Source organism: Trichechus manatus, unplaced genomic scaffold, assembly GCF_000243295.1.
Source record: "Trichechus manatus latirostris isolate Lorelei unplaced genomic scaffold, TriManLat1.0 scaffold00004, whole genome shotgun sequence".
Taxonomy (NCBI): Eukaryota; Metazoa; Chordata; class Mammalia; order Sirenia; family Trichechidae; genus Trichechus; species Trichechus manatus.
The window spans coordinates 14,067,207-14,091,961 of record NW_004443940.1 but is presented as its reverse complement, the minus strand read 5'-3'; the positions used below and the strand labels follow the sequence as shown (position 1 = coordinate 14,091,961).

The following is a 24,755-nucleotide window of genomic DNA, read 5'->3' as shown; positions in this document are numbered from 1 at the left end:
ATACTTTTCGTCTCCTTCACCAATTGGCAGGGTCAATTGCTGAGATATAGTACAGCAGGGCAGGTCTGGCTGAAGAAGAGTTACTGGGATGGGTTGTTTGTGGCACTTACTACAGCCACCAGGGTGGGTCGTAATCAGTGCAGGGCAGGTTCCAGTAAGCAATGCCTGTGCTGCTTGGTGGTGTGATGTTAAGTGGACGGTGCAGGTAGGCAGGATGTAGGGGGGAGATTGTTATGTGTGGAGATAAGATGGATATGGGAGAGAGGAGAGAGGAACAGGAGTCAAAAACATACAAACAAAAAAGTGCTAGGGGAGCTTGCTGTTGGAGTGGAGAGATGATGGACTATGAAAAGCAGAAAACAAAAGGGGGAAGAAGAAGTAAAAAAAAAAAAAGGAATGAATAAATAAAAATCAGAAAGGAAAAAGAACAGCAAAGCTCCAGGGATCTCACCGGTGCAGCTATGAGGTCTGGGGAAGTTGTTCTCAGGTGTTGCAATACAGCCTGGCTAGAAGGCGTAGAGGTATTCAGCGCCAGGTATTCAGGGAACAGAAAGAGAAGGAAGGTATAGAGAGACGAGAAACTGAGTAATGAAGAAAGACAAAAAGTGAAAAAGAAGGAAAAGAAAACAAATTAAAAAAAAAAAAGAACAAGAAAAGCCCCCCCAAAAAACAAACAAACAAACAAAAAAAACCCACGAAAAAAGAAATGCCCTCATGGATCCCTCTGCCCATCTGCTCAAGCCGAGGGGGTAGGTTCCAAGCCACGCAGCACTGCCCGGCCAGAACGGGCTCCCACTCAAGAAAAGGAAAAGAAAACAAAGAAACAATTCAAAACAAACAAACAAGCAAAAGCCCCAGGATCCCACCAGCGTGGCAGCCTAGACTGGGAAGCAGTTCCACACTTGAACAGAGGTCTGCAGCCCCTCAGGAAGAAGTAAAGATGGTGCACGGAGCGAGGTATTTGAGTGAAAGGAGGGGGAGGTGATGAGAGGTAAGGAAGAAATCAAAAGAAGCAGAAAAAAAGCAACAACAAATGGCACTCAGAGAGCCAGCCAGTGCGGGCGGGTGGAATCCAAGCAGCCGGTGCTTCCCGGACAAAAGACTGTGGCCACAGGATGCAGAGGAGGCCAAGTGGGGGTGAAGAAGGGTGGGAGGTGGGGAAGCATATATCACAAATTACCAGAGCTCCGCAGCCCCTCAGGAAGAAGCAAAGATGGCGCACGGAGCCAGGTATTTCTGCGAAAGGAGGGGGTGGTGGTGAGAGGTAAGGAAGAAATCAAAAGAAGCAGATAAAAAGCAACACCAGCAGCCAACAAATGGCACTCAGAGAGCCGGCCAGGGCAGGCAGGTGGTATCCAAGCAGCCGGTGCTTCCTGGACAAGAGACTGTGGCCGCTGGAAACAAAGGAGGCTGAGTGGAGATGAAGAAGGGTGGGGGGTGGGAAAACATATATCGCAAATTACCAGTTGTTCTGTCTCCCGCTGGAAGCTCTGTGAAGCTGCTTTTTCATACTGCCTGTTTGCTGGTCTTTAATAGGAGTCCAAGATGGCGGATCCACGCTGTGTTAGCTGTTAGAGAACCTCTGCATGAATCTCCGTTCTCTGTCAGTTTTCTCACTCCATTGGTGCTTGGCTGAGTTCTTTATCTCTTCATTTGATGTTTTAGGGTTTCAGCATTGCTGTTTTCTCTGTTTGGCTTAGTTTTTCAGATCTTTGCTGTGGAGGGATGGTGTGGTGCTTCTGCCTAGAGCACCGTTTTGCCGGAAGTCCAAGGCTATATTTTTAAACTACTGATCCTTCTTTGTTTCCAACTTTTGCATTGCAATTGCCAGTAATTATCAGTGCATCTTGATTGCATGTTTGATCAATTTCAAACTGCAGAAGTTGGTAACAATCTTCTATTTCTTTGTCTTTGGCCTTAGTGGTTGGTGGGTAAATTTGAGTAATGCAATCATGTGTCCTTTCATGTCCACAGTAAGTTCTGTGAAATAGAAGATTATGCGATTTGGACATTGTGCAAACACCATATTATATACAGGCAGTCGCCGTAAAATCCATAGTTAGGAACCATCCCCCATAAAGCCTATTATATTAAAATCTTATGGGAGCCCCCAAGATAAAGCCCGAGAGAGAGCTGTATCCACTGGATACCGGAGGCCTGGCTTGCTGGGTATGCGGAGCAGGGCAGGGGCTGTGCCAGCAGCTGGATCAGGACTTTGAGCAGGTCAGGGCATAGGGCAGGGGCGCAGGGAGGACAAGGAGAGGTGGCCTCGGGGCCCAGGTGGGGAGCTGGTATGCGGGCACTGGGAGCGAGGCTGGTGGTTGCGGCCCTGGCTGCTGCTGCCCTGTTGGTGTGACCACTTCCTGATCTGTTCAGCCACCGCCTGGAGGCAGGAACCTCTGAGCTCCTGGCCACCAGCACAAGTGAAGGAGCCGCAGTAGGCACTACTTTGCTCTGGGAGTGTTAAGCTGCTGGGCAGGTTAATGAAGCCTAGAGGAGCGTGAGGAAGAGGAGGTGCTTTGGCAATTGGGATGCTTTCTGCAGCCTTCTGATCGTTCACTCTGGGGGTTTGGGGTCTTTAAAACCATTAAGGGGGAAATAATAAACAAAAAGAGAGCTACTTTTCCTTTAAAAAACAAAAACAAAAACTGATGGGATCACAGATATATGCAGTCAGACTCTGCCCAAACGGATGTTAACATGGCGCATGACTGTAGTTGTATTAACTTGTCTTCCTTGTAGGCGTATGGATATTATCCTGTCACTGAAGGCATTGTACTTCAGGGTAGATCTTGAAATGTTCTTTTAAACAATGAATGCAACCCCATTCCTCTTCTATTCACCTTTCCCAGCATAGTAGACCATATGATTGTCTGATTCAAAATGGCCAATACAAGTCCATTTCAGCTCACTAATGCCTAGGACATCGATCTTCAAGTGTTCCATTTCATTGTTGTCCAATTTTCCTAGATTCACACTTTGTGCATTCCATATTTTAATTACTAATGGATGTTTGCAGCTGTTTCTTCTCATTTTGATTCATGCCACATCAGCAAACGAAGGTTCTGAAAGCTTTACTCTAGCCATGTCATTAAGGACGAGGAGGCGGCTCTTCCCCAGTCATATTTTGAGTGTCTTCCAACCTGAGGGCTCATCTTCCGGCACTTTATCAGACAATTCTTTACACAGAGTCCACTCTAAACAACGCGGAAAGTAGGTGAAAGTGACCATGTGCAACCTAGGCCTTTCCCTTGCTGGGATAATTCTTTCTTCCCCATCAGTGTCCCCACCCCCAGCCATTGGCATCTCTTTTGCCTTTTCCCCTTCTTCCTCTCTTCCACTTTCCACTCTCTGTTATGATACCCAAGGCCCTCATGCTCAATATGAGGAAAGGACCTATTAGTTATTTATGCCTTGGTGTCAATGAGTTTAACTCTGTTACTTCTTCCAGCAAGTGAGACTTGTAAATAAAGCCTTATTTGTAATTCTGGAATCACACTGACCTAGGTTTGAACCATGGTTTTCCTATTAACTAGCTTAGAGATCTTGGGTCAGTAATTACCCTCATTGAGCATTACTTCCTCATCTTGACAATGGGGAAAATAGCCCTTTCCTTATAAAATTCTTATGAAGATTAGTTGTGATAATATATTTAAGGCATTTAGTACAGAGTTGGATAGTTAGTAAGTACTCAATAACGTGTGTGTATATAGTATTTTATTTTTACTATTTTTTGATTAGATACTTTTGGGTATCAAATGACAGTTGAAAAAGGTACTTAGGGTAATCAGGTGCTTCTGAAATTACACTTTCCTTCTATTCCTACCTGACAGTGTTCCCCTTCTGTCTACGAATAAGGTGGCCTTTGCTCTGGTGGCTGATTAGTTAAGTGCTCAGCTGCTAACCACAAGGTCAGCTGTTCGAACCCACCAGCATCTCTGTGGGAGAAAAGACCTGGCTCTCTGCTCCCATAAAGATTATAATAGCCTAGGAAACTACGAGGCAGTTCTACTTTGTCCTATAGGGTTGCTCTGAGTTGGAATGAACTAAAAGCACACAACAACAACAACTCTGGTGCCATAGATCACCCCAAAGAGCCCAGCAGCACAGTCTCGTGGTCATGGTGAGGAGCCCTGTAGGTGAATGCTATTTTTAAATAATAAAATCAGAGCAATGTAGAGAAATTGCAGATTTCCTTTTTATTGACAGATTTTTCTTTCCTTTTCTTCTCCTTCTTTTTCCTCCTCTCTTCCTCTGGTTTGGCAAATGCTCCAAATGTTACAAACCAGCCCTCCCTTCTTCCTCCTTTCTCCTTCTCCTCCTTCATCTTCCTCCTTATTTTTACTTTTTTTCCTCACTCAGTCTTACAGATTTTTATTTCTAAACATTCCTATTTTTTAGGGAAGAAGCATTTATTCTTTCAGGCTCCTGAGCTGATCTTCTTCTGAGATTTCCTTACAACTCTTTTGCCTTTGTAGCTTTCTCTGTTGCTGATCTTCCTCTTCCATACTTTGTTCTGGAATAAAGACACGTGTTTATTCAGTTCAGAATCAGACACACTGCCTTCCTTGGCCAGGGGGATGTAATTTATGAGTAACTAACTCCAGTACAAATTAGCTGTGTCACTTTGTGCAAATTGTTTAGACTCTCGGATTGTTGGTTTCCTCACATGCAAAGTAAAAGTGACAATTCTTGCCATGCTCTTTATCTGGAGCTGTTGTGGGATGTAGTGAGACATTGCATGTGAAAGTGCATTGTATGGTAAAGCACCGTGTATACACAAGGTGGAGGTGACTTTTTTTCATAACATATCTGTGTATAAGAGATTGTATATCCTACTGAATCCTCACTTACCCTCCATGGATCCACCATCCTCTTCCCCACTTCCCAGCGGAGGTTAAATTGACCATAGCAAGCGTAACGACAAAGAGCACAGGTTTTTGACTACTTCTGGGTGAATTCTATCTTTGACGCTTGCTAGCCTTCCTGAACCCCAGAGTTCCTCATTTGTAGTGTGCGCATAATGATATCCTACTTGGAAGACGGCTGGAAGGACTAAATGGTTAATGTATTTAACCAGCAAAGGACCTGGCACCTAGAAAGTGCTGTTCAGTAGTTCCTGATGCTGCTAATTATACTAACCCCTTAAGTAACTATCTATGGTTCAGCCTTAACCATCCCTTTCTGGCAGCCCGGAAGTTGGTATGGTCCACCGAGACTCATCATTGCTTTTACAAAGATCAGGTGTCTGGTTTGGCCATGAAGTCAAGTCTCTGAAAAGTGGGAAGAGGCAAGTGTTGGTGCTGATGCCCTCTCAGTTCATTCTCCTGCCAGGACCCAGTCCTTTTCTCTCCGGATACCTAGCCTGCTCTTAGCTGTTACTTTATTTAGTCAAGGTCCTGACCTAGTTGTATGGCACATTAAGTCCATGTGGCCACCTGTCTCTGGTGTCCAGCTGCCCCTAATTTTCAGTTTATAACTGCTTTATTGAAACTGCTTCCTAAGCCGCCATCCACAGCCATCTTATGTAGCTGACTACCATCAGCTCTTGGCCATAAGGCTCCTACCCATTGCCATTGAGTTGATTCCAGCTTATAGTGGCCATATAGGACAGAACTGCTGTATGGGGTTTCCAAGGCTGAAGTATTTACAGAAGCAGACTGCCACATCTTTCTTGAGTGGAGCGGCTGGTGGGTTTGAATTGCTGACCTTTCAGTTAGCAGCCCAGCGCTTTAACCACTCCACCACCAGGGCTCATGCCCATATCAATAAATAAAATTGATTAGATTATGTATCCTTAATTCATAAATGTTGGGTCATAATACAATACTGTGAAATTAGTCTTGAATAAAGGCTTCATAGGCTGATATAGAATTCATGTCCCAAACTGCTATGTCCAGATGATGTTTCAGATGCACCATTGTTTCAATAAAATATATGCACGCAGTATACAAATAGATTTTTAATCATCTGGTGCCTTTGGAAAACCTTAACATGTCTTGGTCTCTTTATCCTGACCCATTGCCATCGAGTCAATTCTGACTCATAGCAACCCTATTTGACAGAGTAGAACGGCCCCAAAGGGTCGGTCTCCAAGGCTATAACCTTTTTGAAAGCAGACTGCCATGTCTTTCTCCCACAGGGCGGCTGGTGGGTCAAATGGCCACTGTTTCAGTTAGCAGCCAAGCACTTAAACGCTGTGCCACCAGGGCTCCTTCTCTTGATATTTAGTTTCCCAATATTCTGTCCATATTGCTTCCTAAGTGGGGTTTACCCTGTATGGCATGCTGGGACAAGAGCCGCACAGCAAGAAGGGCAAAATCCTGCCCCTGTGCAACTGTGGGACCCCTAACTCCAGGTTACCAAAAGGAAAAATAAACAGGGTCTCCTAAAAAAAGGAGAAATGTCTTTGAAATAATTTATACTTGATACTTTTTAAAAAGCATCAACATAGTTATCATGGAAAAAATAAAAGCTTTGCTTTTCTGACAATTATTTTTACAATGTAGTTTACCTTTATTTTGAAGCATGTATGGTAGAGAGAGAATGCCATCAAGACAATTTGCATTGCTTAAGGGCTCTTTGGATCTTAACGTGGCCCTAGGGATATAGGTCAGTCTTTCTAGTGGGCAGAGGGGCAGGTGCCCAAGTGAAGAACTTTCAGGGTCTGGGAAGGGTCTCCTTCCTCCAGATATCCCCCTGTCTTAAATTCTTATCTCATTGACCAAAACTTTTTACTTCACAGCGGGTGAGAAGGCTTACAATGAAAACACATTTGAGTAAGACTCAAGCACATTGACACTGTGGTATAAATGACTGACAGTCTTCTTTCTAGATTTGGATCATTAGGGAGGCCACTTGGTGTCCGGATGATGCCATACAAAGAGACTAGAATTTGGAAAGTAGACACTTGAAGGACCTCAAGAAATTTCTTCCCCAAACTTAGCCAAATTAGTTTTGGGGAAGGGTGCCAGGAGATGTTTATTTCAGGATAAATGTTCCCAAGTGAATGTGGCGCTCACTCTGACTTGAGACCTTAAAATATGCATGGGAATATGAATTAGGGGTAGAAAAGAGCTTCAGGTTACAGAGGCCTGAGTAGCAGAAGGACTCTGCTATTCAAAACAAGGATGCTAGTTTCCCATGTTCTTCTTCACCCCTAACCTAATCCCATCATTATCCCATCCATCCTCTAACTTAATTTTAATTCATAGGTGATAGAATACCTGCTTATCTTAAAGGCATAACATTTGATCTTTCAGGGCTTCATGTATCTACCAGGAAGTACCATCAATGAGATTTCCACAAACCCGGAAGAAGCTGGCAAGTTTGTCTTTGAAGTCATTCCAGGTAGGTGACAACAAGTGGGACGGAGGTGCAGTATGTTCCCATTTTACTTCTGGATCCTGAAAGTCAAGGCTAAATTCAATGAGTCAACCAACTAGCCAAACAACTTAGTAAGAACATATATCAGTTCTACCTATAGGGTCAATGAGCCTATACTAGTTCTCACTATATAGTTAATAAACCTATACCAGTTCATTAACTAGTATCAAATGCCTCAATAGTGCCCATGGTGTATTGGGTTCATCTCTACAAGTACTTAATGAGAGCGTGCTGGGAGCCAGACATGCCACTAGGCACGGGGACACTGATATGAGAAGTACAACATCCCTGCTCATTGAAAGGAGTCCAGTTTAGGAAGGAAGTTGCACATGACAATAAATAGTTACAATGAAATGGAACTGCATGAAATTGCCATCTTAGAACGTCAAAAATGGTCCACTATCAGTAGGGTCATATGGTTCACTGTGACATAATGAAAAGAAACAGGTCCAGTTTACTGAGCACTTCATATATGCAGGTGCTGAATGCCGCATATTGCCTACGTGTGCAGCACACTGAGGGTGCCTCTTCCCCATCATGAGTTACTGTCCTGGAATGCTCCAGGAGAAAGGGAGTTTGTCTTATGGTCCTGAATCTATCCACACTGAGGCTGCTTCTTTGCTGTGTCTTGCTCCTACACCAGCCCTACCCCTGCTGGGAACCATGGGATTCTTGATCCCACTGTGGAGCTCCTCAGCAGGGGGAGCCACAAGTCCTTGGAGTGCTCCTTCCCTTATCACTCACACCAGGCAATTGTGTGCATAAGAAGCTTGATGGAAAAAGCAGTGTAGCACAGAGATTAGAAGGGAACATCTGAAGGACGAATCTTCCAGGCAGAGGGAAGAGCCAATGCAAAATCCCTGAGCCGATTTCACATGTTCAAGGAACATCAAGGAGGCCAGTGTGGCTAGAGTGGAGTGATGACAGAGAAGAAGAGGAGGAGATTAGATCAGGAGTAGGGGATGGATTTTATAGGCACTTGTAGGCAATTATAAGACCTTTAGCTTTTATGCTAGAAGGATGGGTTGCCATGGGGGGGTTTTGAGCAGAGGAGTGGCATGAGTTGACTTACGTTTCAAAAGGTTTCTTTTGAGTTGAGAATAAAAAGTAGGAGATGGGGAGGCAGGACAGAATCAGGGAGACCCATTAGAAGGCTATTACAATTATTCAATCCAGAGATGATAAGAATGAAAAGGGTGAAAAACAACTCATTTCTGGACACAATTTGAAGGTACATATGACTGGGCTTGTTGATGGGTTGGATGTGGGAAAGAGAAACCAAGGCTGACTCCAAGGTTTTGGCCTAAACAACTGGAAAGATGGATTTGCTGCTATTTACTGAGATTTGCACATGTAGCAAGTTTTGGGAGAAGATCAGGGTTTCAGTTTGGGACATATTTGCTGTGATAGAGGTAAGGACATGATGTTAAGGGAATATAGCATAGGGACTCCTCACTGAATTTGGAAGGGGACTGTTAAGGGGTACCTAGAGAAGATGACATTTGAGCTGGGTTTTAAAGGATGGGTAGAGGTTCCTTAGGTAGGGTGAGAAAAGACAAAGGAAACAGCCCAATAGGTGGCCCATGCTAAACAGAGCATGTTTAAGTCAGGGAAAGTGTGTGGGTGGGGGCAGAATTGTTATTCATGGCCTTTTGTCTTAGTCAGGGTTCTCTAGAGAAACAGAACCAGGAGATATCTGCATATATACAGAAAGAGATTTGCCTCAAGGGATTGGCTCACGTGATTGTGGGAACTGGCAAGTCCAAAATCCATGTCAGGCAGCAGACCGGAGACATCTGCAGGCTTGTGTCCCAAGATCCACAGGTCAAGGAACAGGAAAAGTGCAGAGTGGAGAGAGCGAGTGAGTTCTGCCAAAATATTTATCTTCTGGATGCAGCCCACACCCTAAGGAAACTCCCTTTTCAACTGATTGATTGATTGCATTACATTAGATTACACTGTGGAACAGCTACTAGTTTAGTGTTTGGCCAAACCACTGGTAACCATAGCCTACCCAAGTTGACATGTAAAATTAACCATCACAGCTTTGTGTTAATGTCAGGCCATTTCCCTCAGAGAGTGCCCATCCCTTTTTTTCCTGTAGGGCAACAACAACTTTCAAATTCTCTTTGGCTCTGGTTTCTTGAACCTATTTTACTATCACCATGCCTTACCTTCTTTTATCCTTTGGGGTGATCTGGTTCTGAATCCATCCTATCACCTGGTCATCAGCTATCCTGTCCAGAAGGGTCCATCCATGGGAGCCCTGATCATTTAGGAAAACCCTGAGAGCTGAATGTTTCTCCGTGGAGTTGCTCATGGCAGAGCTAAAGGATTCCCCAGGAATCCCAATGTTCCTAAGTGTTCCTTCTTTCTCCAGCCTCATGGGACCAGAATCGTGCAGGACAGGACTCCTATGTCCTCATGGCCAGCTCCCAGGCAGAGATGGAGGAGTGGGTTAAGTTCCTCAGGAGAGTCGCTGGCACACCCTCTGGAGGTAAGGAGCCCTGCAGGCTTTCCTGGGCAGGTGTCTGTGGGACATCCCTGGGATGGGGAGCAAGTAGCTCCAGACATGAGCTCCTGTGTTCAAGGGAGACAGCCATTGCCGTTGCCAAGTCCTCTGCTGAGTTTGGAAGAAAAGAGGGTTCCGAACCTCTAGCTTCTGTCCTGGTCAGCTCAAAGAGCCTAGTCTCTAGATTAGCTGGAGGGACGACAAGCCCATTGCACTGACCAGTGTGAGCAGTGTCCCGGGGCAGTCCTTTCTCCTCTCTGTATTCTCATCAGTGGGATGAACGGGTTGGACCAGCTGACCCTGGCCCCTGGTAGCTCTAACATGAATGTTCTGCAGCACCTCAAGTCTGCAGGTTATGGGCATTGTGAGGTCTAAGTGTACTTGGTGGCAAGAGCTATGCTAAAAACGTAAGTTAGACTGATCAGCACAGGAAAATAAAACTGTTGAAGAGAAGATGGACAGTCAGACTGGGGTGAGGCTCAGGAATTGTTTCCCGAGTCTTATAGGTACTGGGTGAGTTCAGCATTAAAGACTTTTCTGGGTTACATGACAAGTGTTTGAGGCCTCTGGGAGTCCTGGTGCTGTTTCTCCACCAGAGGAGGGCCCTGCCTGTGAAAAACCGAAACCAAAAACATCTGAAATTAACAAACAGGTAAACTCAGTATGTTTTTTCCATACATATATATATATATGTGTATGTATATAAACTGATGTGGATGAGATCTCAAGTTAATTCCTTCAGCATTTTAAGAATATACCTATTTGTGTCAACTCCAGGATAACTGTATAAATATATAATTGTTCATCAACTCTGCTGCCTGTTATTTTGGAAATTATTTGTGGAAGCTTTCATAGTTCAAATAGTAAATATTTATTTGATTGCACAACAGCTTCTTTCAGAATTTTAAGAACACCATAGTAGTTTTATGAAAATTTGAGAAAAATATATAGGAAAATAACTAGTTTCCATTGAGACAATTCTGACGCATGATGACCCCATGCGTGTCAGATTTAAAATGTGCTCCATGGAGTTTTCGATGGCTGATTTTTCAGAAGTAGATAGCCAGGCCTTTCTTTCAAGGAGCCTCCAGGTGGAATAGGACCTCTAACCTTTTCCTTAGCAGCTGGGAGTTTAACCGTTTTCACCACCAGGGACTCCACCACCCCTAAAACCACCGGAAGTATTTTTATGTTTCCCTTGCTGCCGTTGTTCATATATACATTTTTTTTTCTAGAAAGATGAACATAGGGCGAATGCAATTTAATGCTTTTTATTTTATAGTTTAAGTATTTTCTCATGTTACTACATAATTTCAGTTAATACATTTCAGGGATTATTTAGTAACAAGCAATAGAAATCTTACCCAATTAGATTAAACAATCAAGAGGCATTTACTGGGTGGACACGGAAGCTTCTCACAGAATCCAAGGGCAGGGATACCAAGAGGCCTCATAAGGGACTGAGGCCGAGAAATGGAGCATCACCACGGAGCCTACTCTGTCAGTTTCTCTGGGGCCCGCAGTCTCTCATTCTTTGTTTCTCTGCACACCTGCCTGTGTTTGTCTGGTCAGCAGCCCCCTCATGCCCATGCCTCGCACAGCTGTGTGAGCCCCCACTTTCCTGTACTCCTCTTCCGAGTCCCAGGAGAGGCTGAGCTCAGCCTCTGCAGCCCCATTCCAAGCTCCCCAGAGCCATCTGGCTCAGCGTGGCTCAGGAGCCCACCTGTGGACCCAGGGCCTGGGCCAGGGAAGCGGCCCTGTGACCTGCCCAGCAGGGGCTGTGGGAGAAGTGGCCTGGATGGGACAGCCAGACTCCAGAGCATTTGCCACAGTCATCATTAACAGTTGTAGCCTATGACAAAAGGCATAGTTTCATTAACTGTTTCCCAACCCCTAAGCATGATTTTTTACAGTGCTGATTGTGCTGAGATGAGGCTTTTATTTTTTAAAGCTTGATGACATGCTGTTCAGCCTGGAAAATCTCAGCTGTGACTTTCCTTAATGCCCTTGATTATGAGATGCGAGCCACATAGGAATTCTCGGCTTTCCCTGTTGTTGTTAGATGCCATTGGGTTGGCCCCTGACTCATGGCGACCCCATGCGTAATGGAACGAAACCCTGCCTGGTCCTGCACCATGATTGGTTGCGGATTGGGTCTTTGTGATCCGTAGGGTTTTCATTGGTTGATTTTCGCAAGTAAATCTCCAGGCCTTCCGTCTAGCGTGTCTTAGTCTGGAAGCTCCAGTGAAACCTGTCCAGCATCACAGCAGCATGTAAGCCTTCACGGACAGATGAATGGCCCAGTGAATCAGGCTGCCTGCATTGACAGGGGTAGCAAGTGCTGTTTGCTTATATATATGCTCTGAGTCAAAATGCTGTATGTGCACTTTCACCTGGACGTGTGCCCTCAGAAGTGCCTGACCGATCCCGTGCTGCACTCTGTCATAATACACTTGGGGACTTCTCCCTCACCCCACCCCAAGGGCACCTCCTGGAGAAGCGAGTCAAGCATAAGTCCTGTTGGTAGTGGAAAGTTCAGGGGAAGGCAAACCAGAATGCAGCAGTATTCATTTACTCAAAAAACAGGGTTTAGCTCTGATGTACACTTCATATGTTCCTAAAGCCTCTCATCAAACCAGGATCATAGATCCCAGGACAAGAAGATACTGCAAGACAGCAAGGTCTGGTCGAAGGCCCTTGGGCAAGTCAGCTATTGCTCCTGACTATTTGTAAGTCAGGACTTAGGTCCTGGGGGCATAAATGACTTGTGCAAGGGTCCTGTCTGGTGAGGGGAGGGCTGGGGCTCCTGCCTCTGCAGGCAGCTCTCTTTTTGCACAGCATGCTACCATTGGTGAAGGACCTCAAATATCAGTCTGCTAGACCGGCAGCACATGCACCCCCAAACATTGTGAAATCACCGAGATACGTCACAGCTGCCTCCTTCCAGCCCCGTGCAAAGCTCTCTATGACTTTTTCCACCCAGAATCTGCTCACTTCTCACCACCTTTGTTGCTACCACCCAGGCCCAGGTGCCATCCTTTCTTATTCAAATTACAGCTATAGCCTCGAAATTAACCTGCAGGCTTTCACCTTATCTTCTGACAGTCTTTTCAACAGAACAGCCAGAGTGATCCTGCTAAACCTAAGTCTGGTCAAAACCATTGTCTGCTCAGCACTCTCCAATAGCTTTCCTTCTCATTCAGAGTAAAAGTCAAAAGCCTTATAATACAATATCCACACTCCCATTACCTCTCTGATCTTGTTTTCTAGAACTTTCTCTCATGCTCATTTCATTCCAGCTTCACTGGCCTCCTTGTTCTGCCTCAAACATGCTAGGCATGTTCCTGCCTCAGGGCCTTTGCACTTGCTGCTTCCTCTGCCCAGAATCCTCTTTCCCCAGATAGCTTGATCCCTTGCTTTCTTCAGGTCTTTGCTCAAACGTCACCTTAGTGAGGCTTCTCCTGACCATTCTATTTAACACTGAACCCCTTCCCCACCCTGAACCCAGCACTCCTATCCCTCTTTCCTGTTTCATTTTACTCCTTGGCACTTACCCTCTTCTAGCATGCTAAATAGTTTACTCATTTGTTTTGTTTATTGTTGGTCTTCTCTCGCTAGAATGAAAGCTTCACCTTACTTGGTGGGAATTTTTTTATGTGTTTTAGTCAATGCTATATCCCCAGAATCTAAACAGTCCCTGGCACATAGTAAGTGCTCAATAAATATTTATTGAAGGAATAGCTTCCTCTTCCCATAACAGTACTATGTTCTATTCTCTTAGACTCTTCTCTCTGATAAATGACGGTCAGCTAATCTGAGAAATTATCCTGCAAATGGGTTGCTCCTTCTAGAATTATCTTCCTCCAAGCCTGTTAATGGTAAGCTTTGGTGTAGAAAGAGGTCCTGAAACTCTTTATGGTTCATAAACCCTTTAGAGAATCTGATAAAAGCTATGAAAATGCCCCCCAGCAAAACTTCATAGGTGCAGACAATGTTGTGTGCAGCTGCAGGAGATTTTCCAGCAACTAGCCGCTCCTTGGAAACCCTATGGGGCAGTTCTACTCTGTCTTATAGAGGGACTATGAGTCAGAATTGACTCGATGGCAACGGGTTTTTGATTGGTAGCTTGTCTGTGGGTCCCAGGTTTTGAATTCCAGCCTTTAAAAGTCACTCTGGTGACATTTCTTCAGAGTTGAGGTCTGTTCTTGCTCCCAATTCCCTTTTCACTCCTTGTCTCTCTCAACTGGAGAGATGGCCCACGCCGTCTCCATGGCATTCCCAACTTCTTCCTCTTGAGCCCTCCTACCTCGTGGTGGCCCTCAAAGTTCCTCTTATCCTGGCGAGGACCACTTCAGTGTTCCAGCCTTTTCCTTCCCAGCTGGTTAACTTATCTATTTGTCACAACCCTGTCCTAAGGGCCTGGCTGGAAGGGTTAGGCCAACTCTTTTACTCAGACATTCTGGATGAAATTCCAGGTTTTCTGATTAAATAAGAGAAAAGGAACAGAAGCAATCATGCCTCGACTTCTGGCATCTTGTCTCCAGGTTAATACCTGCCCATCTTTCCAACCCACTCCTCCATTTAGTAAGAAGTCATGCTTTCTTTGAATCCCCTCAGTGAAACCTGGCCTCTCCCTCATCTTCCAGGGAGCAGGCAGTTCAGATTGCAAATTGGACTCAGTCAGGGATTGCTCTTGTCTTCTTACTCCAGAGGCCGTTGCTCCCATTGAACCCATTGCTGTTGAGTCAATTCTGACTCATAGAGACCCTATAGAACGGAGTAGAAGCCCCCATAGGGTTTCCAAGGAGCAGCTGGTGGATTCGAACTGCCAACCTTTTGGTTAGCAGCCTGAGCAATTAACTACTGTGCCAGCAGGGCTCCAGGCCATTGCCGGGCACATAAAAACTGCCTTAAAGTGTGCATAGTTCCACTCTGCCAAATCACTTTGCAAGGCTCTGGAGCAGGTCCTATGTTTTAAGCGTCTTCGTGTGTTTGCCAGTGCTGGGCAGTTGGTAGGCAAGTATAGAATTGTCGTATACTCTGGGTTCCTTTTCTTCCTCACATCCATTTAAGTCCTGTATTTCCTTCAGAGCATGATTCACAATCCACAGCACAGTTCACCCAGTTGGGGTGTGCTGTCTCTATGATTCATTGTTATTCCTAGTGTTTCCGTTTCTTTCTGTCTAACTAAGCTGGGCATTAGGGAAGAGGATTCTTGCTTTTTTCATTTGTTCACTCACCACCACCCCCAGCTCCTAACACCAGACAGATAATTATTCATTCATTCACTCAACAAATATTTCTTGAGCATGTACTATGTGCCAAGCATTGTGCTAGCCCTGAGATACAGCAGTAAGAAAGAGAGAGAGGAAAGGGGAAAAAGAAAAGGCAAAGTCCTGTCTCTTAAGGAGTCCACAGTCTAGTAGAAGAGAGAAATTAAATAAATAAATAAAAATAAAACAAGGAAAAACATAAAATCACAACTATGAAGAGTGCCTTGAAGGAAAAGCGCATGATTCTATGTGGGAAAAAAGAAAAAGTCTTTGTCAAGAAGGTCAGGGAAGGCTGCCCTGAGATAATGAGGACTAAGCTTAAATCGGGAGGACCAGCTGAGGCTAACTAGGTAGAGAAGGGAGAAAGAGGAACAGTGTCTCATTCAGAGGGAACAGCATGTGCAAAGTTCCTGGGGACAGAGAGGAGAACAGACTTGAGTGAGGGAAAGGTGGCAACAGTGGAGATAGGCCCTGTTAAGGTTATTGGTTTTTATCCTAAGACCAGTAGTTAGCAACTGGGTGTTTCAAGCAGGGCAGTGATGAGATCAGATTATACTGTGGAGAATGGATTGGGCTGGGGGGTGTGTGGATCAGAGTGAAGGCAGGAGACCAGATGTGAAGCTCATGCAGTTGTTCAGTCAAAAGAGGACAGACAGTGGCTTAGACGAGGCTAGTGATGGTGGAGGTGGAGTGAATTAAACAGATTTGCACAACATTTTGGAGGTAACATTGCCAAGACGTGGGAGTGAACTTGATATGGCAGGAGAGTGTGGTGTCAAGGATGAGTCTTAGATTCCTGGCCTGTGAATGAAGGAGTGATGAATGCTCCACAGGCAGCATAAGGCCGCCCCAGGGCCCTTCCTGGCAGCCCTGCTCCTGCCTGTGCCCCGTGGTGCTAACAGCCCACTTCACCTCTCCTGGGCATGTCCGCTGAGGTTGCTGCACTGTTTGCTAAACCTTCTCAACGGGTGGGGAGATCATCTCGCTCTATCCAACAACCCACCGCCAAGATCATTATCTCTGACGGTCCAACCGAGCCCTGTGCAACTCTGAAAGCACTTCCAGAGAAGGACAGGCTGGTTTCATAAATGCTAATTGAAATCCTGTGTTCTTGCCAGACACATTGATATATGGAACAGTCAATGCTGGTAAAGGCTTGTGTGGGGGATATATGTATGTATATTTTAACCCACCTCCAGGGTAGCCTCTGAATGGCAGTTGACAATTAGCTGCTAAGTAAAAGGAGGCACTTATTTTTATTGCGAGCCCTGACAGCTTTACGTTCACTCTTTAAAAGCCAAGAGTCATGTGTGTAAAGGTGGGTGGGGAGGGGCAGTGGTGTGGGAAGGAGAAGGGAGGGCCCAGGCAGGTGCCGACAGATCCGTGGTTTCCGTATCAGAGTTGGACCTGAGGAGTGTTTACAAGCATGTGCTGATCTGGAGGCAGAGAGGACGGCTCTTCCAGCCTGGGGCAGAGGGAAAGCCTGAGGCTGGCGGGACAGAGGCTTCGAGCCCGAGGCCCCTGCCATGCCTCGTATTCCCAGGATGCCACGCTGGGAACTGGGCTGTGACTTTCCTGCCTTGGCACTGCTCTTTTGCTGGGATTTCAGGAGGAAAAACCCCAAGCACCGAAAGAAAGGTATTTCCTCCTCATTATGTAATTCATTTCTTCCACTTAGAAGACACTTTTCTCGGCCTTCCTCCCTCGGCTGTCTGGAATGGGGGGGTGTTATTGGAACTGAGCCCTGTGAAGCAGGTACCAGTGGTGGACACAGTCAAGAAGGAGGGGTGGGTGAGTGGCTCTCCTAGTGACCTGGGCTGGGGAGGAGGTGCGGTGGGGAGGGGCTCTTGGCCTGAACCCAGGAGTGTTTGAGGAAGGAGGAACAAGGTGACAGCTGATCCTTCCGTTTTCACTTCCCTAAATCAGCTCCGGGGCCTGGGGTTGTCTTGCAACTCTGGAGAGGGGGCTTGAGAGGTGCAGGATAGAGGCTGGCCTGTGAGCAGAGCCTGGGCACTGCCAGTGTCTGTGGTCTCACCTTCCTGTGGTTGCTCAGCACAGAGCTGAGGTCTGGGGACTGGAAAGAAAGTGGAGGTGAGGTGACATGGGCTGGCATTAGAGGACTCTGTGTAAGAAGCTCCAAGAATCCCCACCTCTTAGTTCCTCCCCGTGAGACCTAACAAAGTCTGAAATTTCACCGGGACAATTTTATTCCATTGACTTCAAACAAAAGGGATTAAATCACTGAATTTAGAATCACAGGGCAGACAAATATGACTTTGGACAAATTGCCTAATCTAAGTCTGAGTTTTTTCCTCTGTAAGATGGGAACAACACTATCTATCTCGTAGGGTTCTTATGAGAGTTAGATAAGATAGCACATGTGAAAGTCTCTAAGGCTGTTCCTGGCATGTAATGAACTTGATTAAATTTAAATAATTAGATGGGTTAATAATTATATTTATTATATATAATGATTAAAATAAATTAATCAAAATTTGTACCTGTTAAGATGGAAATGCCTCTGCTAATGGTGACTGGTCCAAAGTGACTATCAGCTCTGAATGAATGAATGAGTAGAAAGATCAGAAGGGCACTAGTTCTCTGAAGGATTGGGCTCTACCTTAGAGGACATGGCATAGAAGGAGGGGTCTGGGTTGCCCCTTGCTGTCCTTGGGTGACAAATGTCCCACTGTGTGCAGTCTTCGCCTTTACTGACCCCCTTTCCTAGATTCCTTGGGATTTCTCTGCTCATCTATTTCCCATACCTACCCTTTTTCAGGATTAAAGGGTAGTGATCAGGATCTGAAGCCCTGGTGCTGCAGTGGTTAGGAGCTTGGCTGCTAACCAAAAGGACAGCAGTTCAGATCCACCAGCTGCTCCTTGAAAACCCTATGCGGGCAGTTCTGCTCTATCCTATAGGGTTGCTATGAGTCGGAATCAACTCGACAGCAGTGGGTTTTGGTTTTGGTCCAGGATCCAGAGGTCAGAGATGGGTAGAACTCAGGATTGGGTCTTGGCCGTTCCAGAGATGTTTTAAATGCTGAACTCCTCATATGTGGCCTGAAATGAAGAATGGCAGAGCCTGACATAGATCAACTAAGAAAACAAGGATGTTTTCCTAATGTTGGTCCTAATGTCTCTAGAGCATGTAGTGGTTATTTCTTGTTAAAGGGGATACTTCTCCAGGTTGGAGAGGTAAAGCGCAGAGTCTTCATCATATAGGCAATATTTAGGGCCATGGGATCATAAGAAAGTGTGTGCAGATGGGGAGGTGACGCCCCAGGATGCTCCATTTAGAGGACAGGGAGAAAAGACGGAATCAGCAGAGGCTGATAAGGAGCAGCCAGTGAGCTGAATGGAGAACCAAGAGAGAGTGGTGTACCAAAAACCATGTGAAAAACTGTCTCAAGAAGGAGGAGTTGACTTGCTGTGTCATATGCTGCCTATAAAGCAGTTAAGATGAAGACTGAGAACTTATCCCGTAGTTCAGTGGTAGAATTCTTGCCTTCCATGCAGAGACCTGGATTTGATTCCAGCCAACACACCTCATGCACAGCCACCACCCGTCTGTCAGTGGAGGTTTACATGTTCTATGATGCTGAACAGGCTTCAGCAGAGCTTCTGGACTAAGCAGACTAGGAAGAAAGGCTTGGTGATCTACTTCAGAAAATCAGCCAGTGAAAACCCTATGGATTACAACAGTCCAATCCACAACCAATCATGCAGATGGTGAAGGACCGGACAGCATTCTTTTCTGTTTTGCACGTCATCTCTGTGAGTCGGGGGCCAACTCCACGGCAGCTAACAACAACAAATTTAAAAATGTAAAAGTCATTGATCACCTTGACAAAGAGCAGATTTGGAGGATTACTGGGAGCAAAAGCCTGATCAGAGCGCTTGAAGAGAGATTGGGCAGAGAGTAAGGACTATTGGAGATAGCAAGTAGTAACAGCCCTTCTGAGGACAAGTCCATCATATCCCAGGCACTGTGCCAGGGGATAAAAATAGATGATGAGCCAGACGGGCTGTCTGCTTTTGAGGTGTCCACATGGAAGAGAGATGTTTCAGTAAATCATCATAAAATCTCATGAGAAGTGATAAAATAGAGGCATATACAGGGAGCTCCACAACTCCGTGAGCACAGAGGAGGGAGGCTCAGCTCTGTCTGAGGAGTCCAAAGTCCTTGCCTGAGGACAGGACATTTGAACTAGGGCTTGAAAGAAGATAGGCTTTTCCAGGTGTTGAGTAGGAAGAGGGGCATTAGCTTGTGAGTTTTCAGGAGCAAAGACCATGTTCCATTCTTGCTGTCATGGTCTTTAGCTACCAAAGAACCTGGCCCGTGGCAGATGCTCAGTCTATATTTGATGAATGATTTTCTGAACTGCAGTGGAAGGAATTTGCAAGAAGCAGAGTTTGTGAAGGAAACCACTACAATAATTTAGACAGTAGCAGAGAAGATAAGAAGAGACCTGATTCAAAGGGTCTTTCAAGTGTACCTGGGGTATTTGGAAGAAAAGAGGGGGTGTCGTAGAGAATTCTAAGACTCACAATTTTGCTAGTTGGGCTAGGTAAGCATAGGTATCTTGTGTGAATGGCTTTGTGTCCTTAGCACCTAGCAGCGTGCCTGGTGCTTGGCTGATGGACTGGCTGAACGCTATTGCCGACAAGAAAGCTACAGGAAAAGCAGTGATTTGGGGAAGGGATGAGAGTGAGATTGAAGAAGACACTGAGAGAACTGCTGGGTTTGTTTCTAGCCCAAACGGACCTTAGCCACTATTTGTTTGTCAGTGAGGCTTGCATGTTGTTGGACTTAAGGGAATACATATGTTCCTTTAAGCGTATATATATATATATAAATATTGTATATATAAAGTACATATATATAAACACATAGGTATGCACAATGTATTCTTAGAAAAATAACATGCACCTTCTACATTTGTTTGCCAACCACGCCCTCTCCCCACAAGGTATTTTACATGCTGCTGTAAAAAAATAGCATAGCGCCCTTATGAAAATACTTTACCAGGTAAGTGTTTGGTTGGCAAACAAATGTAGAAGGTGAGTGTTATTTGCGTAAAATACTGTGTAAAAAATATGTGTGTGTGTGTATATATATATGTATATATATATACAGAGAGAGAGAGAAGATCTGGACTAGATCTGCAGATTTGTAAGTTATCAGTTTGTAGGTGATACCCAAATCCACGGAATTGTATAAACTCTCCCAAGGAGAACGTCTAGAATGAGAAGAAAAGAAGCCTGTGTTGGAACCTCAGGAAATGGCACGTAAAGGAGCAGGCAGAGGAAGGGGCACGTTAAGGGAGATAGCAGAGGAGTCTCAGGGAGATGGGGATAGAATGAGAATGGATGGTTTTGTAACCACATAGGGAGAGAGTCTGAGGAGGAAGGAGAGTCTTCAGAGAAGGAGCAGCAGGGTGGGGAATGAACATAGGCCGAGATTTGGTTAAGAGGAGGGAGATGAGAGAGCATACTGAGCAAACTCAATGGAAGGATGCAGGCAGATAAAACCAGATTGCAGTGGGCTGAGAAGTGAATGAGAAGTGAAGAAGTGGAGGCTGTGAGTGTGGATGACTCTTTCTAGAAGTAGATGAATTTCTCTGTGAGTGAGTTGGTGAAGGAAAGAACGGCAAGTATCTGTTGTTTGCATAAGAGCTGGTAGAGATTTTCTTTATAAATTGTCAGAGACTTAGATCCACGCCAGCTTTTTCAATTAAATGAGAAAATTTAAGATACAAAAGAGAAGGAGCAAGTCCTGGAAGGGTGGAAAGAGACAGAATCCACAGCTCAAGGATCTTAGAGAAAAGCATGGGCTCCTCTCATTCTTCGAGAGAGGACAGGTACACACAGGCAGGGGTAAGGAAGAGAGAGGAAGAGCCTGGAGTAGTCCTCCACTGTGGGAAACAAATGAAAGAGGAGACTAGGTCACCTGCTGGGAGAGAGGGGAGGGAACAGATGATGAGCCTGAGGAGAGTGGTGAAGATTAGGAACCAAGGTCTACAGAGACTGGAAATGTAAATTTGCCAGGAAATGGTGGTGTTATGTTTCCTAGTAGCCTTCAGTGCCCTGTGAAGGAGTGGAGAAGGGAGTGGGAATTGGCAGAGTGGAGGTATGGGAGGGATAAGAAGTGTTGGGAAAAGAGTCGCTGGTGAGAGTGACATCAAAATGACTGACTGTGGGGCCTGGGAGGGAGACAGAATGAACACAGGACAAGGCTGCTGGCTCAGATGAGGAGAAGAGTTAGAGAATCGGCTACACAGAGGGGTGTGAGAAGTAGCTTGGTTCCAAATCACCTGCAAGATGGAGGGTCTGCCATTGGCACCTCAGAAACAGAGCTCACATTTGAAAGCGCTGACTTCTCTGTGCACATCATTACCATGTGTCTGAGATTCTTCCCTATTAGGGTCCAATGGGCCCTTAAAGCCTAGTTTTAGCTGCTCTGAAAGTCATTTGTCTGTCCCTTTGAGGTGCCCCCTCCCTACCCCTTGTCTAGTGCTGCTACAACAGAAATACCACAAGTGGGTGACTTTAACAAACAGAAATTGATTTTCTCACAATTTAGGAGGCTAGAAGTCTGAATTCAGGGTGCTGGCTGTAAGGGAAGTCTTCCTCTCTCTGTAGCTCTGGAGGAAGGTCCTTGTTTCTTTGAACTTCTGCTCCTGGGAGATCTTCATGTGGCTTGGCATCTCTCTTCCCCCTTCTCTGCTCACTTGTTTAATCTCTTATATATCTCAAAAAGATTGACTGGAGAACACTTTACACTTACCTGTCTCATTAACATAACAAAGAAAACCATTCCTGAATGGGATTATAACCTCAGGTGTAGAGGTTAGGATTTACAACACATTTTTAGGGGACGCAAATCAATCCATAACACCCCTCAAAGGGAACTTTACAAATGGTATGGGGTCTATAAGTCAGAACATTTCAATCACAGCTTTCCAATTTGGTGAAAAGTATCTATCCAGCTTCTTTCACAGACAAATAGAAACCTAATTCTATATGGTTATTGACATTCTCTAATTGTTTTTCATTTCTAATTGAAATTTCATTTCTAACTGATTTTCATTTCTAAACAATTCTAATTGTTTTGTATTTGGTACTTCCATTTTTCTACCTCAGTGGTAAGCTATTGAAGCAGGAACCAGGTCTTACACTTCTTTGTATAGCCCATTCCACATGGCCTGCTGCTGGCCCGTGGCAGGACACTCAATAAATGTTAGCTTAAAGCTGAATCCATATTGTTAGTCGCCATCCAGTTGGCCCCTGACTCATCGTGTCCCCATGCACAATGGAATGAAACTCTGCCCAGTCCCATGCCATCCCCATGACTGGTTGCAGATTGGACCATTGTGATACATAGGTTGTTTAATGGCTGATTTTTCAGAAGTAGATCACCAGGTCTTTCTTCCTAGTCTGTCTTCATCTGGGAGCTCTGTTGAAACCTAGTCAGCATCATCGAACACACAAACTATGGTGGTGGCTGCACTTGAGGTGCGTTGGCCAGGACTCAAACCTGGGTCTCCTGCATGGAAAGTGGGAATCCTACCACTGAACTACTACAGCCCTTGCAAGGAGATTCCTACTAGTGTCTAAACTAAAGAAACATAAAAATTACCATTAATCATGGAAAATGCTTTCTTATAGACAAATTAATTCAGCAGAATTTGTTAACTGTCTACCTTGCATCAGAGGCTCTGCTAAACATTGAGGATGAAAAGGGATTCTGTTCCTATTTCCCAGCATCAGGGAGTTTACAGTCACACAGAGGACACAGCTAGATATAAGTAATTATAACAAAGCCTGGTAATTGGGATGGTTAAGAAGGGGCATGGGTGCACAGAGAAGGGACGTGGTCTCTCAGTCTAGGGATCAGAGAAGGCATGACAGAGGTAATGATGTTTGAGAGGGGCCAGGGAAGACAAATGGGGACATAGGCAGTTCAGTGGTAGAATTCTCACCTCTCATGTGAGAGACCCTGGTTCAATTCCCAGCCAGTGCATCTCATGCACTGGCACCACCCATCTGTCAGTGGAGGCTTGCATGTTGCTGTGATGCTGAACAGGTTTCAGTGGTGCTTCCAGACTAAATCAGACTAGGAAGAAAGGCCTGGTGATCTCCTTCCAAAAATTAGCCAACGAAAACTCTATGGATCACAAAGGTCCAATCCACAGTCAATCATGGGGCTGGCCCAGAAACGGGCAGCATTTTGTTTCATTGTGCATCGGGTCACCATGAGTGGGGGGTGACTCCTTGGAAGGTAACAACAATAAAGGAAGACAAATAGGATTCCAGATGACTGGGAAGGGGGAGAAAAACAGGCTAGGCAGCCAGAAGAGACTGTCCAAAGGCAGGGAGGTGGGAGAGTGCCGTGTGCTTTGGGAAATCAGGGTAAGGTGGCTTTGGGAGAACAGCAGGAAGTCAGGCTGGAAAGGTAAGTGGGCGCCAGGCTGAATGCCATCCTAAGGATTCTCTAGCTCTGGTTTTCAGCCTTTAGCCACAGAGTCTTACCAAAATGCAGTAAGTAAAACAGTCAACAGCCTAGCGGATCTGGTTGGGAGTAGGGAGTCTTAGAGGTTATCTGCTCAGTAACCCCTCTATCCAACTGCCCTTGCCTCCCAGCACCTTGGGTGATGAGGGAGGGGACCCTGAGGAGCCCCCAGGACATTGAGGGGCAGTTTGAAAAACACTGCTGTGGCAGTGGAGCTAGAAGTGATGGCTATTAAAAACAGAGGGGGAGGGTGCTCAGGTAGATCAGTGGTTAAGAAAAGGTTAGTAGCCGGAGGGGTTACAGAGAAGAGACTGCAGCAGTCACAGGTGAGAGAGGATGTCAGCTGGGCCTTGGGCAGTGGGTGGGAGCAGACAGGACGCAGTGGATTCAAGAGCTCATTGCAGCTCTTCACAGATGGAACTCACATTCATTAGGGGTCCAGAGAGGGATAGAAACCAAAACTAAGCCAGGTGTCTTTGAGTCGATTCCAACTCATAGCGACCCCTTGTGTGCAGAGTAGAACTGCGCTCTGTAGGGTTTTCAAGGCTGTGACCTTTAGGAAGCAGATTACCAAGCCCTTTCTTCTGAGGCAACTCTGGGTGCCTGGGTTCAAACCGCCAACCTTCTGGTTAGTAGTCAAGCACTTAACCGTTTGCACCACAGAGAATCATGGGGAAACCCAAAGGGCCTTGAGAACCAGTGTCCTAGGGACTGAAGTACTCTGTGCAGCCCAGCCCTGCTTGTGACAAGGGGAAATCCAGGCAGGAAAGGGGGGAAGCCATAGCTTGTCTTTTGAACCACCAGGCCATGACAAGAAGCATGTGGGTTGAGTGGGAGAATGGGTAGCCAACCATTGTCCTCTGATTTATAAACTAACCTTGTTGTACCGATGAGGCAGAGAAATTATAGAACTAAGCACTAATAGGAGCCCTGGTGGTGCAGTGGTTAAGAGCTCAGCTGCTAACCAAAAGGTCGGCAGTTTGAATCCCCCAGCCACTCCTTGGAAACCCTATGGGGCAGTTCTACTCTGTCCTATAGGGTCACTATGAGTCGGAATCGACTCATTGGCAAT

General features: G+C 45.6%; 1 protein-coding gene across 5 annotated transcripts in view; it reads left to right on the top strand.

The window, feature by feature from the left end:
- The window catches only part of ARHGAP25 (Rho GTPase activating protein 25), a 118,922-nt gene that overhangs the window by 64,042 nt on the left and 30,125 nt on the right, over positions 1–24,755 (top strand). For all 5 annotated transcript variants that reach the window (XM_023733104.1, XM_023733099.1, XM_023733105.1 and 2 more), the window contains 2 exons: positions 7,263–7,350; positions 9,767–9,883. In XM_023733104.1, coding sequence (XP_023588872.1) covers positions 7,263–7,350; positions 9,767–9,883 — 205 coding nt within the window. The remainder of the gene's footprint in view (positions 1–7,262; positions 7,351–9,766; positions 9,884–24,755) is intronic.